The 15,815-nt window shown below is 36.9% G+C and overlaps 1 protein-coding gene across 1 annotated transcript in view; it reads left to right on the forward strand.

The window, feature by feature from the left end:
* tkv (serine/threonine receptor kinase thickveins) overlaps positions 1 to 14,335 on the forward strand; it is a 62,873-nt gene extending 48,538 nt beyond the window's left edge. Inside the window, exons 6-8 of the mRNA XM_083141471.1 lie at positions 1,351 to 1,648; positions 6,122 to 6,437; positions 11,829 to 14,335. Coding sequence (XP_082997597.1) covers positions 1,351 to 1,648; positions 6,122 to 6,437; positions 11,829 to 11,960 — 746 coding nt within the window. The 3' untranslated portion in view covers positions 11,961 to 14,335. The remainder of the gene's footprint in view (positions 1 to 1,350; positions 1,649 to 6,121; positions 6,438 to 11,828) is intronic.
* The last annotated feature ends 1,480 nt before the right edge of the window (positions 14,336 to 15,815 follow it).

Raw genomic sequence — 15,815 nt, forward strand, 5'->3', positions numbered from 1 at the left:
GGCTTTTAAACAAAGAAAAGGGAGGGACTATCAAAAAGTTTGAAATTAGTTGTGGACTTCAGTTTGATATACTGAGTATTACCAGTAATTAGAGTAGAAATCGCATATTAAATACTCTAGGAAAAGAGGTCATGTTTTCAAGTATTTTCATGGAGAAATCTACGACAGTAAGTGGCTACTTCCATGTACCATTTTGTTGTTCCAATTTTTGGGTTGTGTTCGGTTGATACTAGGTTTAATAATACATAATGTTACAAGATATTATTAAATTTTACTGTAACCATGTACTATTTATGCTATAAATCATTAGTCAGTGTGTGACAAGTATTGCGTAAAAGCTTACCCCTAATGCCTCTATCCAAAAGTCAATTTCTGTTCAGCTTCCCTTCTCATTACTTTTAACATGTGAAGTCAATATTCTAAAAAGTGGTGAAGTACAATGACCTTCGTCTGTAGGGTGTCTGACTTCCACGTGGGAGACAATGGGGTGGGTGTTCTAAGGTCAGAATTTTTCGATCCTTGTTCCTGCATTAAGTGGCTCTGTGGCTCACCCAGCCTCAAATGAATAAGTACCTGGGTGGTAAAGATGGCTGGAGCTTGGTGCTGATCACATCACCTCCAAAATGCTGAGATCGAGAATGTGTGGGGCCCTACCTCCACATCCACAATGTTCCTTCATGGCACGGTGCTATATGCATGGTAAACTACAGGGTGATTCTTATAGAACTGGCCTGATGAATCTCACAATTATGACATAATAATCAAATCCGTGGGCTAAGCTGAGTCGAATGATAATCAAATGATCTGACAGATGGCAGCACTTATGCTGCAAGGTTAAAGGACACATAGTGCTGCACGTACGAACATGTTTACAGTGTCCAGGCATCAGGCCCCCAAGATTTCTCCCCCCCCCCCCCCCCCGACCCTACCAACTCTGATTTTTTCTTGTGAGGTTTATGGAAGGACAGGGTGTATGCAAACAAGTGGCGAGTCACGGCAAATATGCAAATGTGGGTGGAGGTGTGCCTTCTTGAAAACTGCATACACTTCCAACACATGCTCTGATCACAATGAACAATCAGTGGCACACTATCCAAGGTATGTCATGTTTATAAAGTATGTTAATATCTGTATGGTATATTTTACATACAGTTCATTTTGTTGAGCCGGTTCTCTAAGAATCACCCTGTGCCTTTTTTGTTATAATGACCTTCTTACACACATGTTTAAATACTCTTGGTCTGGTATACATGCAAAAGTTGAGGAATTTTAATTTTTACAAAATTGTAGACACCCTGACTTTCTCATTCACCCTTATCAATGCAATTCTGTGTTTTGCTGTTATTCCAGGTTTTATTGCTGCTGACATCAAAGGAACTGGTTCATGGACCCAGATGTTGCTCATCACAGACTATCATGAGCATGGATCACTTCATGACTATTTGAAAACGCATGCTTTGGATCCGACCTCTCTGTTAACTCTTGCCTTATCAGCTGCTAGCGGCATTGCTCATCTTCACACAGAGATTTTTGGTACCAGAGGGAAGCCTGCTATTGCTCACAGGGATATCAAGAGTAAGAATATTCTCGTGAAGAAGAACGGGCAATGTGCTATTGCAGATTTTGGGTTGGCAGTTCGTTATATCAGGTATTTACATTTACATTAATTCTAGTCTATTGTTGCACTGAAACTTAGAAAAAATAAATATGTGGGATAACATAAAATCCTGTAATTTAAAATTGGGGTGTTGTATTTGTAGAAACATTGTAGAATTTATTATGTCATTCTGAAAACTCCCATCATGCATAGCTTGATCTAGGTTTAATGACTTAATAGGCAGAGATCTTAGTTGTTGGATTTTAAGCCTTGGCTGGACCTTTGGTCATTGCCAGCATAGCATTTTCAAAATTTCTTCTCTTTTCAAAATACCACTATGATATTCCAAGTCATGAAAAATTACATCTGTTTAGAATTCCTTGTAGTAGATCATTCACATGAATCTTGATGTTTGCTTTCGCAGTTTTCTAGATATTTATAATTGTTTTGTGGCTATGTAAGACTACTTTCCACCACAGATATCTAGACAACTGTGAAAGCCAAGCACACACAGATTCACGTGAATGCTCTAGAAGAAATTCTAAGCAGAGATATTTTTTCAGAATTTGAAATGTCGTAGCAGTTTTTGAAAGGACACTCAATTTTGAAAGATCTTCAGAGGCCTTCTCCAAAGGTCCACCCAAGCTTCAAGCCACAATACAGTGGAACCTCCAGTTTATATTTTCCACAGAACCAAAATAAATAAATATTAAAGAAGAAAAGAATTAAAACCCAACAACATTTTTTCTAACTTTATACTCTTGAGACCATGATTGATTGATTTGATATTTTAAGTCCACTTTATGCACAGTAAGGCTAATCAGGATTGGACCTACAGTTTAAAGTGGAATCCGGGACCCCTTAATTACATGGTAATGTCGCTACCACTGCACCATCGGATAGGCCCCTTGAGACCATGAGGATGGAATGCATAAATAATGTGGGGAAAATATGAGATGAGGGTTTTGTTCCATTGGGTGTTTAGCTGTAGCATTTTTTTTCATTGTTTATAATATACACATGTGTACTGTGTTTGTAAAAAATTCTAAATATAGTTTCTTTTCTAAAGACAAAACTTATCAGGTCTGCAAAGTAGCAGTGGAACTCCGATTATACATCCAATTTTGATGGCCCCAACATAGCAAAATATAAAATTTTTCTCGATTTTACATTTTTCAGCATTTTAAGTTTTTTTAGCTTGATATCCTCAAAGATGTAATATCAAGGTTCTACTGTATATGATACATGTTGAATATTACAGGGGAAAGTCAATAGTATAAGTTTCATATTCACACAGTGTGAAAACTATTTGAAATTCAGGACACGTGATGTGTCAGTAGATGTTAGCACCATCGAGTGCAAGAAGCAGCACAATTATGGGATCACTGCTTTCAAGGGTAGTCAAGAGGAGTCAGGTGAACATGTTAGTTGTATTTTGAGAGTGTACACAAGAACAGCATGCAGTTGTGAAGTTTCTGTGGGCCAGAGGATTGGTGGCAGAGGAATTTCATAAAGAATGCATACAGTGTATGGTAAAAAAGAGTTCATTTGGACCCTAGGCTTAAATAAAACTATGTCTTCAAAAGAGCTGAAGTTTTTGTGGCACCCATTTCTGTATTTTTTCTGGGATAACCGTGCATAGAAAATATTGAACATTTCTCAGTCCGTATTTGGTAGGGAGGGAAATTTTCTTACCTGGGGTCCAATGGTACCACTTGTGTAATTATGCATGAGTTTTTTGGTTTTTTTTGATCATACTTTGTTTCTTGCTCTAAAGTGTTAAGACGTAAGAGTTGTTTAGAAAATAATTGATTAGACTTTTCCTAAACTTGTATTTCCCACGTAACAGGTCTTATAGTTCCTTGAATCAGGCGGATGAACATTGTGAATCTACCTCGTTGTCTTCAGATTCCTGAAACTTGAAAGAAACTCCGTATAATAGTAATAGTAATAGTACAATACAATACAATACAATAGTAAACATATGATCTTATTCGCTTTAATACAAATCTTCAAATTTTTAAATATTATTGTAATATTTTTCTAGTTACTCTTAGCAAACCTGAAAGATCATTGTCATCCTAAAGAAATGTATATTTTGAAATAAAAAGTAAATGTGCTCCCCTGTACTTTGCACCACGCCATGAGGTGTATAGGGGTGTGGGGTTAGGGAACACCTATATTATAATGTTATATTTTGAAATACAGCATTCGATTTTGTTTACACTTATTGCAATGTTGTTTTGGTTCATTGACTGCTGTACATACATTTATATACATTTATATACATTTATTAATGGCTTGTACAGTGCCTCCTCGATTGTGCAGTGGTAGCATTGTTGCTTTGTAATCAAGGGGTCCCAGTTCGATACCCGGTGGAGGCACATAGTGATTAAGATCACACTTTAAACTGTAGGTCCAGGCCCGATTAGCCTTACTGTGCATAAAGTGGACTTAAAACTCCAAATCAATCAATCAAAAACAAATAATGGCTTGTACTCCATGGTACACGACATGCAATTTTGTCATGGTACCGCACATGGGTTAACTAGAAATAAGTGAGATAATGAATTTTTGCTGTTTTGTATCTATTTTTATGTCATCTTGTTACTTTTCATGAAAAATAACAATTCGGTATTAATTAAAATGTCACAAATAACATGCACATCATCCTCATCATATAAGAGACGCTTGGTTATCTTGTAAGAACCCTTTCTAGGTACATGTCTGAAATAACCACTTCGCATAATGCCAGTTACAAGTGTTTCCACAAACTTGCCACTTGTATGCCCGTGTGTGAAGGGACCATTATAGTGTTGAAATTACAGTGTGTGCCAGTGGTATCTAAATTCTGACAATAGAAACACTTCTTGATCATTTTTATGTTAATTAATTTGTATAAGTAAAATTTAACAAATGTACCCTATAGTACTGTGTTTTGTAGTCACTCAAGCAAAACTTTGGTATTCGTCAGGAAGTAGCAGATATGTTCTTTAATTGTCAGAATGTCAAGTGACTACAACACACAAATTAGTGAGTGAATGTGATATCATGGACGATTGTGCGGAACTTTAGTGATTTTACTCATCGTTGTCTGACTGAATTTGCATAGAAGTTTAGCTTCTCTCTATCTTATCTTTTTTCATAACTTTAGTGTGTTTTTGCACTAATTCTGCCCTCTTCTTCTCACACTCTTCAGTACCTGATTGTTCCACGATTTCTTGGTTTTCCCTTTGTCCATTTTTATTCTCCTTGTGCAGTGTTAGGCCCAGAACAAAACTGCCTGATCTCTACTTCTGTGCATCTTCACTTATCTCTGCTCTATTAAATCTTCTCAATACTTATTCTCATTTTTCTAATTTTCTTTACTATGCTCCTAAAAATTTCTCATCTCCACTTCCCGCTACTTGTTTCTGAACTACTACTTCAAGTGACGCTTCATTGGAAAATTGTCACCTTGTAATCAAGGGGTTCAAGGTTTGATTCCTTGTGGAGGTACATTGCACAGTGGCACTCAAAGTGCTTGGTGTGGTGTAAATTATCACCCTTTCTGAAGACACTCAAATGTCAACCTCTTTTCCATGTAGTACACCTTGAACTGAAGTTTGCAAACTAAGGAGACCCTGGCATCTGACTCGCAGTCAGTATAATTCTGTGTGAGGCTTGCTTTGTGTGCTGTCCGTGGGTATTATGTAGGGCTGAGCCAGTACCGATGTATCAGTATCAGCTGATACTGGTGGTATTGGTATCGGAAAGTATCTGTTGGAATTCATCGACCGATACAAGTCGATACTTTTCAGGTATACTGGTCTATCAGGGGGTCCGTAAAAATTACGCGGGGTTTAATTATCATGGAAAATATGATACCAGTCCTGATTAGCCTACCTGATCACAAAAGTGGACATGAAGCAAAACTGCAGACCTCCATGGCATAGTGGTTAGCACAGTGCTGCATCATAAGAGAGTCATGGGTTTGAATCCTTGCAAGGGTGTTCTTTGTGAGTGTCCCTTCATCAATTTCATTGTGTCAACTCTTTAAAATTGCAATTAACCGAAAGTGGCAGAAAAGTGGAGTAAAATAAATGACATCAATCAATCAATAAAGGAACCATGGTGGTGTAGTTGGTATGGCGTCTGACTTCCATGCGAGAGACTCGGGTTCGATTCCTGGGGCGGGTGATTTAAGGTCGGAAATTTTCCAGTTTTGTCCCCCACATAAAGTGGCTCTAGGGCTCTCCCAGCCCCAAATCAATGGGTACCTGGGGGCAACCCTGCCAGAGTAAAGGGGACTGGAGCATGTTGCTGGTCACATCACCTCCAAAATAGCCAGATGAAGAATTTGTGGCTACCTACCCCCCATATCCCCTAAAGCGCCTAGGCACGGTGCTATAATCAATCAATAAAGCAAAACTTTGTCTCTCTTCTTTGCTGTTCCAAGCTTCTGTTCCCTATCTACCCAGCCAGAGGCTTAAAATGGTGAATTAGGATGATGACGAATACTAATCTAATTTATTTATTTTGCAGTGAAACAAACGAGATTGACATAGCTCCAAACACAAGAGTTGGAACTCGGCGGTACATGGCTCCGGAGGTTCTTGACGAATCCCTGAACATGGGTACATTTGAATCCTTCAAAATGGCAGACATGTATTCTTTTGGCTTGGTCCTGTGGGAGATGTCTTCTCGTTGTGCGACGGGGGATAAACTCAGTGCAGCTGATGATTACGTGTTGCCTTATCAAGAGTGGGTGCCCAGTGACCCATCCTTTGAAGACATGTACGAAGTGGTGTGCATTAAAAAGATAAGACCAGCAGTTCCTGTTAGATGGGAAACTGAAGAGGTATGTATTAATGTGATTTTTGTTTTTTTAAATTTTCATTATTATGACATTATACTAACTTAGTTTGTGCAACACACACGAACAGACAGAGGGTATCATTAAAATGTCACCCATGGACCACAGAAACCTTGTAAAGTACTCCGTTTTCCCATTCTTATTTCTGGCCCTGTTACTTCCTATCACCTTAAATCTCTCCCCTTCCATGCCTCTTCCACAGTGCCTTGATAGCAGATTAATAATGCTGGAATTTCAGAAAGGTGAGCAATCATACAACATTTGTACCTGTCCCTAGGTTCATTAGACACAATACATTAATGTATAACTTGCACACTGTCAGTATTTTTCTTAGGGAGTTAATTCAGTTCAAAATCATTGTCTTGGAGGTGATTATAAGGCTTTTTTTTATATATCTTGTGACTATTTACATATTTACAATCGTTCCACAGGTGTTACATTCAAATCCATGAAATCTCTTAACACAACAAATGTGCACCTATGGCTTGTACCATTGGGTACTTTCAGTAACACAGAATTAGCAAAACAATTCCCATAGGTCTACTCTGAACTTAATCATATTCAGATCACCAATGATACACTCTTCTCACTATCTCCGCTAGACATTATGGTGCGTTCTCAGAATATATTACATATGCAAAATTGTTCTAATGGGAAAACTTGGGGATTTCAAACGGGTTGGCTTGCACCAAATCCTAACTTTTATTTTCCATATCAATGAGTTTAGACATAAGCAGTCTAAACACCAAAGATTCGAGAGACAAGGGCTATCCAATGGCTAGTGGTTGACCACAGACATGAAAGTCCTCATTGTTGTAAAACTTTGCAAAATATGTTCTCCCAGTTATGCAAAACTGGCACTTTTTTAGTGGTGGCAGTTGGCACTTGAGGTTCTTCTTTCGCAGTTCTGGAATTTTCAACTGCAATGGCTCTTTTTCATACAACAGCTACCCAACTGGAAAGCTAAGCACAGGGGAATCAAATATATCTAGTAATGAATGCATACTCAATATGAGTACATGTACACACACATAAAAATATTCCGGGTAAGTGAGTGAATGGGATCAGGTGGGAGTAAGGCCGGCAGGCATAAGTTAGCTACAGGCCCTAATTGAGCTGTTGTGCCACAGGTTCTTATTATTATTAACCCTTATACTTAATCCATTAAAAAAATAGTATAAATTTATTTATTCCTTGTTTTGGATTTTGAAGTTAAGGCACAAACCTTTTCTTCCACTTAACCATCTCTACTTTAGGTTTTACAAATTGATTATAATATGTGAGAGTTCGAGAAATATACGTGACCTAAAGCATTTAAATAAAAATAAAAAGATTAAGTAGAAAAACACACATGCACTGTAAGGAAAGTACAAAATAGATGTAAACCATAAACATACACATAACAAAAATATCCAATATACAGAAGAATCCATGAGTGTGTGTGTAATTCAAGTTTACATCTTATAACGATAAAACGTGATTTTATCGTTATTATTATTAGTATTAGACTTAGCTTTGCTTTTTAACTACAGTTCGGTTGAGATAAACTGATTTCAAATATTATTATAGATTTTAATGTTTGAAGGAAAGAATAACCAATTACCTTTACTTTCTTTTATTACAGAAGAAAACTAAGAAAAAACTTTACAAAAAAATTAAAGGTTCACACTGATTCGCTGGTGGTTCTTGGTTTACATGAGTAAACCCAATACAAGTTGACACCAGTGCTTTAGATTATCTTGGTAAAAGAAATATAAAAAAAAAAAAATCACTATCTCATATACAGTAGAGCGTCGATTATCCGAAGTAATTGGGGGACATGGGTGTTCGGAAAACTGGTTTGTTCGGATAATCGAACTGTACATGTTTATTTGCCAAAAAGAAGTACTGTACAGTAAATTTATTCATAAGAACAGGCATCTCTTTAAGTATGTATTACAAAGTAACGTACAAAGGCAACTTTAGTAGGAATATATAGTATGTGGTACAGTTTATTAAACAAAAATATGTACATATTACATACGCATTTTGCATGAACAATACACACGGTACACAAAATTAACGTTTAAAAAAATCCTTTATTTTGGTCTGTCTAAGCAAGCCTACACGCTTACGAGCAGCTAAGTCACGTACTTTTTTCATTACAGATATCTGAAAGTGAGCGAGTACACAGTTTGGTTAAGCGGTCGTTCGGTTGACCGACGTTCGGATAATCGACGCTCTACTGTACTTATATAAAAAAACAAAATTAACTTTTTTATTCACGATTACCTGGCCGGCCTTTAGAAAGAATTAGCGCTTTTCAAACTTTAGTAAGATTTTTTCATCAGAAGATTGAGCTTGGGGGGGTAGCTAGAGCTCTCGACACTGGGGACCACTTCACTAAAATCCTCGTTGTTCCGTGTTCTTTTTCCGACGATCCTTGGTGTCTTGTCGCTGGAGAAAATCCTTCTCTGCAATCTCGGCTTCACTGAATGAAAATCTGCTAAACTGCAGCAGACAGAGTTCACTCCTGCACGATCTCTTTTCCGGAGAGTCTTAATGCCGATTTAACGTTTCTTGTGCCTCTGCAAACAACGGCGGACTAGCTGGTCTTCCGATTGAAAACTCTACTTTACCACTTCGCCAGAAGAGAATGTCCCCGGACATATGCAAGACTCAACAGACAGAGCACTAACTTGCGCGACCACCTTCTAGTCAAAATCTCCGCGCCAACTGCTGCAACTTCTCCGCGCGAAAACCCACGTGCGCTTACTTCCCTTTGTGTACCAGACTCAGTCTATTATCTCAAAAAGGGGTGTTTCGATTCGTTTTGCTTCTTTCTTCCCGGAACGTTCTGTAAACAATCTGTTACAATCTAAGAAGAATTTTATTTTATTACCCTGTTTTCAGTACTGGTAAGTTAACTCCAGAAGATGATTCCTTAATTTTTATTTAAATTGACAGAGGAGGAGAGATTCTCGTAGTTTGTTCCATGCTCTTGGGTAGCAGTGACTGTGAAGGTATTTCTGTAAAATGTTGTCTTGTGGGAGAAGATGGACAGGAGAGAGTTGTCTGCTTCCTGCTGTCTAACAGCATGCGAAAGTGCTGCAAGGAACACACATTCGGCGAAAAATGGCATAATACCAACCACATTCATATGTCCTAAAATGTAGCTAAGAACTCATCCAGTAATCCAATGGGAAGTAAACCAACGATTCGTAAAACGATGGAAAAACAAATAGCATATTGAAAAGGGAGTGGTGGAAACTGCAGCAGATGGGAAAGAAACAAAACCTTGCCTCGAGCGTGTTCAAGTGCATGTTCAATAATAAATCTGCCATGACAGATGGCAGAAAAAATCATATTTGATGCAGAAACCCCTCAAGTTTTCGTAGAACAACAAGACAGTGTAGTTCCAACTTTTTTCCGCAAGGAACATCAGCATTTCATTTTTTTATGATATGTACATGTGAACAGAAAACATTGCAATTTGCCAAAAGTGACACAAAGGTGATGCAAAATAACAAATCAAATCAATAATATTGGAAGTAGTTTCTCTGGAATTACACTGTCCTGTGATTCTCTGGGGCAAGAGAATGAAAGCAAGTCTCTGCACAAGTAGTGACTCAAGAGGGTAAGTGAGTGTATGGAGGGGAAAGCATGGCTGAGTGAGTGTATGGAGGGGAAAGCATGGCTGAGTGAGTGTATGGAGGGGAGAGCATGGCTGCAGCTACCAGCCGTTTGCAACAGTGTGCACTACTTTGCTCCACCCACTTGATTTCTTCCCTTCTCTACTCTTATGTGTAGCCATGCTCCACAGATTCCCGAAACAGTGTGTACGTGGTGACATCTGAAGCAGCCTTGCCTGTACAGGTGTGTGTGCTACCACAGTCTACTGATTACCATTCTGTTTGTTATTTGCACCTACATAAGTATTTACAACTAAATTACCTTGGGATTGTTTTTGCATCTGTTGTTTGCCTAGTTTTATTATTGAATCAGTACGAGAAGCCATAACACACAAAATATCACAACTAAAACTGCAATATCCCCAAACCAAGAAGTGTTATATCTATCACGAAGATTGTCAGAACTCCAAAAAATCTTTCTTAAAACAAACACCCAAGTCTAAATATTTTAATTTGTTTCTTATGGCAAGTGACACAACTCAAAGTAGGCAAAAAAGTATTTAGCACAATTACAATAATGTGTTTTTTCTCAGGATAAATGTCACCTCACCACATGAAATATGCCACCTTTCATAAGTTATGACGCATGTTACGACACTGTATCATCAAAACTGTCGCAACTCAAAATGCATCACTCTTCACAAGAACTGGCTACAAATGAGAAGTAACACAACCTGATAAAAAGGCCCTTAGTGTGTCTATTGAGAAAACGACACTAATGCTCCCTGCTGGAACATTTGCACTACTCCAGATAAAAATAGGCATTTTTCAGCTGCTATTTGACTAGTAATGAACACCTCTGACTTATCATGTTTCGCACAAAAGTTTGATTTATAGCAAGATGGGACAGATATGATTGTTGTGGCTAGTTTGATTCTGGGAGGGGAGAGGGTATGTTTGTATGCATGCCTGATACCTGATATATAAACTCTTCCCCATTATTTACTGCAGGAGGTGGATGATGGTTAACTACTACCAGGAATGGTCGTTTCTGGCAAAAATTGTTATTTTTCATAAGGCTGAGTCGATACCGATGCCTATGCAATAACCAATACTTTCCGATACCAACAGTATCGGTATCGGAAAGTATTGGTTGGAATTGATTTACCAATACCGGCCGATACTTTTCCAGCATTTTGGTCTTTATTATCCTGGAAATTATGCAATATTCAAAGTTTCTTTATTTTGCACCAGTTTATATGCGAGAAAACTGAATTTGTGTGTTAACGTAATAATGTAATATAATGGTGTAATTTGATGCATAAAATAAGAGTGGAGTACTTAAACACTAATATTAATCTATATTTTGAACAACTTTCAATTACTACAATTTTCAAGCATCATTATCTTTTGGGGCCATCTGTAGGAGTATTGTCATAACTTTGAGTATCGCAACCTCAATCTTTAGTAAAGATCATTTGTCATCACACGTAATGGTATAGAATTAATCAAATATGCAACTCTTTAAGTTCACAGCATAATCAGATCCTGAAAAAAGCTGGTCACCAAATATGTAATTCTCATGCTTAAAATTGTATTACACATTTTACACTTGATTTTAAATCATTTGGTTATAACGTGTGGTCATTAAATATGCAGTTCACCTTTTGAAAACTCATGAGGTGAATATTTCAGTGGCCAGTCTGTGTGTTCATCAAAGACAAGATACGCATGGCCATGATTTTAATACATTCAAATTTTGCAGGTGTTAAGGACCATATCAAAACTGATGCAAGAATGTTGGCATTCAAATCCTGCTGTCAGACTGACTGCACTGAGAGTGAAGAAGACGCTTGGAAAACTGAATTATTGTGACGATTCCATTAAAATTGTGTAGTGAAAAAAACATCAGCAACTTGGTAAATATTCATCGTGGAACTTCAGTCAGTATGCTGGAAGTAACGTAGATATCAGTAACGAAGGATCAGCGAGCCAGAGTACGTACGGGATCCGAGGTTGGTAACATTTGGAGTTAGGTGAGACAGAAAGTGCTGCAGTCGTGAGTTGATCCACATCTCGTCGTGCAAGGAGAATGGTATACCAGTGTCTTTGTCAGCATGCTTTACAATAACTGAAGAAATGCGCTTGCCAGTCAACAGAACAAATACAAACAATATGTTGGGACCCAGGTAGGCTCGTACCATTGTGCTTTAACTACTCAAATTTGTGAGATCCTCGATAATTGTTTCGCCATTGTCGAATGGTGCTCGGGTGACAATCTACTTCGGAGTGTAGAATGGCTAGGTCACAAGATTTTGCAACTCTTCTTTCTCCTTTTTTTTCTTTTTTTTTGTGCTTTTATTTAATCGTATCCTATAGAGAAAAGCCGTACTCTTTACATTGAGCCTAAGTTAGTTGGGAATAACCTAACAACTGCTTTATTTTGAATTTGGGAACAAAATAAACAAACCCTCTTCCAGTAATTATGATAATTTTTAGTACTACTTTTGTTTGTTTGAGAATTATTTTTTTTTTGAGAATTTAGAGAAACATTTTAATTGAGAATGTGTTACTGGTTCTTTTTAATAATACAGTGCATTCTTGGTACATTATAAGAAAAATAAATGCCATCTTACTGTCAAGGTTCTTCTTTTTTAAATAAACAAAATTCTCTTATTGAATAAGTAAAAAAAAAAGTACTCCCCCACGCCATGAAGGCATGTAGGGGGTGTGGAGTTAGCCCCACACGTTATTGATCACAGCCAAAGGTGGGGGTGATGTGATCAGCACCATGCCCCTGGCCACCTTTACCCCCCAGAGTTTCCTCCAGGTACCTACTTTGAAGGATGCTGGGTGGGTGCCGGAGCTGCTTGAACAGATGGAAAAAATCCCGGGGATCGAACCCGGGTCTCTTGCATGGTAGTCAGATGCCCTAACGACTGAGCTACTGAGGCACTCTCTTGCTGAATACACTCAGCTGTTGCTACCCTGTCCATAACTTGCAATAGTATGAAGTAACTTTATAAACTTGCTCCAACTGTGAGTATAACATCTTCAATATTCTGTATTCCGTATCCATAAATTTGATATACTTTCATGGAGGGGAGAATTAGAAAGTATCTTCGCATACATAACTGGTAGCGGTAGAAATTCAAGCTCCCTAGAGGTTTCAAAGTTGGTGATAACATTTCTCTAGTACCCATAGGAACATGTGAAAGATCACAGACTGGACATTTTCAGGTCATGAATGAACCATGTTATTTAAACTCTCAATTTCTCTTTTGAATTGTACTAGTTACAACTACATAACTGCAATATTTCCCTATTCAAAGACATTTTTGGAAGATATATGAACCAGTTATGGATACTGTAGAACCATCACTGAGTTTGAGATAATCCATAATACTGTTTGTTGTACATCTGTGTGGGATGTTGCTTGTTGTTTTAACTGAATCTCTTGCACTATATACATGTGAATCTATATGAAATCTTTGCCAATGTCGATAATATACGGATGTAAAATTTGCTGATATCAGTATCTGATATTCTATTTATAATTTCAAATGTTCCATGAAGAACTTGCACTGTAAACTTATGTCCTGATATGTTGTCAAGTGAACGCAGCCCATTTTGCCTCAGAGGACGGAACTTGAGAATACAAGGGTATACAAAATTTGCTTAATATTAACAAGACAACAGCATTTGAATCAATTTGGTAAAAAGTATTGGCAATTTTACTGACAAACTGATACAGTTGTTCCTATATTGGCTGATCCCTAGAATATATGTACTAGTTTTGTTTTCTAATTCTACCTCCATATAATGGAGGGGGATCATTAGAATCTCGCTGAATACAGAAGTGGAATCTTAACAGTAGGTTGGGTGTTCTATTTTTTTTTATAATGTACTACAACATTGGTGCTTGTAATAGGCAAGATAGTCTTTATTATTATCAGAAGTGTGAATAACTGAAAGTGCATTAACAGAAATAATATGAATTGTATATAAATATATGTGCTACATACGGTACATGCTGTATATAAGTTTTTGTAATAGACTGGTTGAATAGTGAACATAAAAGGCTACCCATATTAAAGAGACAGTGCCACGTGCCATATGTGTGCTGTGTGATGGTGTTAGTGTTTTGCATGTTACCTTCCTATGTATTGTGTATTATCTTTTCATATCTACTACTGTATTATATAAATAAGTTATTAGTTATTTGTTCATCATTAACATCATAATAGATAATAAATAATTTTTTTATATTTTGAAAAACGTTTCTGGTTATTATGATTGCCCATACTTCATATGTTGAAAATTACTGTTGGACATCCTATCCTATATTTTAAAATGTAGCTTGTCGGCCATATTGTGTTTGAAGTTTCAGTTGACTCAGTGACAAATGTGCAATTTTTTTGTAAAGAAAAATTGCACTAATTCCAACTTAATGTAGAGGTCATTCATTATGAAACAAACTTAACTGTAAGTGTAATTAGATATATTATACCCAAAAAGTTACAACAAATATTTAACTATTACAACATTAAGATGAGGTTAGCTGAAATTGTGAATTCTGTTGGGTTACTTTTATTTATGGCTATCAGAAACTATATATATATAAAAAAATAAGTGCAGGGTGGCTACTCACCGGGAATTATGCGTGAATTTTTGGCTCTGGGAATTATGTGTGAATTCTACTTGAATTTTTCTCCGTAGACATAAAAATTACAACTTTTTAAATCCAAATCCTAGTCACATTTTATGCAAATAAAAATTACTTTCGTAAAATTTTCTTTCTCGCTTCGCTCGCAATTCCTGCTTTTCTTAGACTTATCAAGTTTACAACCATAGGTAGGGGGAGGCGGGAGTCGGCTCTGGGCGCCGAACTATCTGAATGAAAAAAAAGTTGTAAAATATATTGATTGATTTGTGGTTTAAAGTCCACTTTATGGACAGAAAGACTAATCGGGACTGGACCTACAGTTTAAAGTGGGATCTGAACTACTGTGCCATGTGTTGAAAAAATAATTGAAATTGTTTGTTCGAACACAAATGCTTGGCAACAACTTCTACCCCCTTTTTGCATAATTTACGAGGAAAATAACATCTTTGATACTACTACTACTACTACTAATAATAATAATAATAACAACAACAACAATAATTTTGGCCCCGGCAGGCATGGATGTTTGTGACTGTCCATTCATCAATTTCATCATATCAGTCATCCCCATCTTGGCAAATTAGCCAAACGTGGCACAAGAAGCAAAGTAAAATAAAACAAATCAATAATAATGATAATAATGTTATAATATAATAAAATAATAACATTATTATTAACACTATTATTATTATTAGTATTAGTACGTTTATCCTGGCACTTGTGCCCTCCAGATAAAAATTCATGGTTGCACCTCTGATTGTAAGTAGAAACTCAGCACCTTAATTTTATTTAATTATATTACGTATACCGTTTATTTGAATTATAATTTTTGGATGTTGGAATCACATAGACCCTTTATATTATTAATATGAGTATTTGTGTGCGGATGTTGAGAGGCAGTACATAAGGTTGAAGTAGAGAAAACATCTGCTTTATTTTTTTGGAAATTTCTCCTTGAAAACCGAGAATTATACTTGAATTTTATCATGGTCCTAGAGTAGCCACCCTGAAGTGTTAATTTACTAGAACAATGAGATACCTTCCTGCATCAGTTTACTACTGACATTCTTCTATGAAACAGTTTCC

This window comes from Lepisma saccharinum, chromosome 20 (assembly GCF_977018435.1).
Source record: "Lepisma saccharinum chromosome 20, izLepSacc3.1, whole genome shotgun sequence".
NCBI lineage: Eukaryota > Metazoa > Arthropoda > Insecta > Zygentoma > Lepismatidae > Lepisma > Lepisma saccharinum.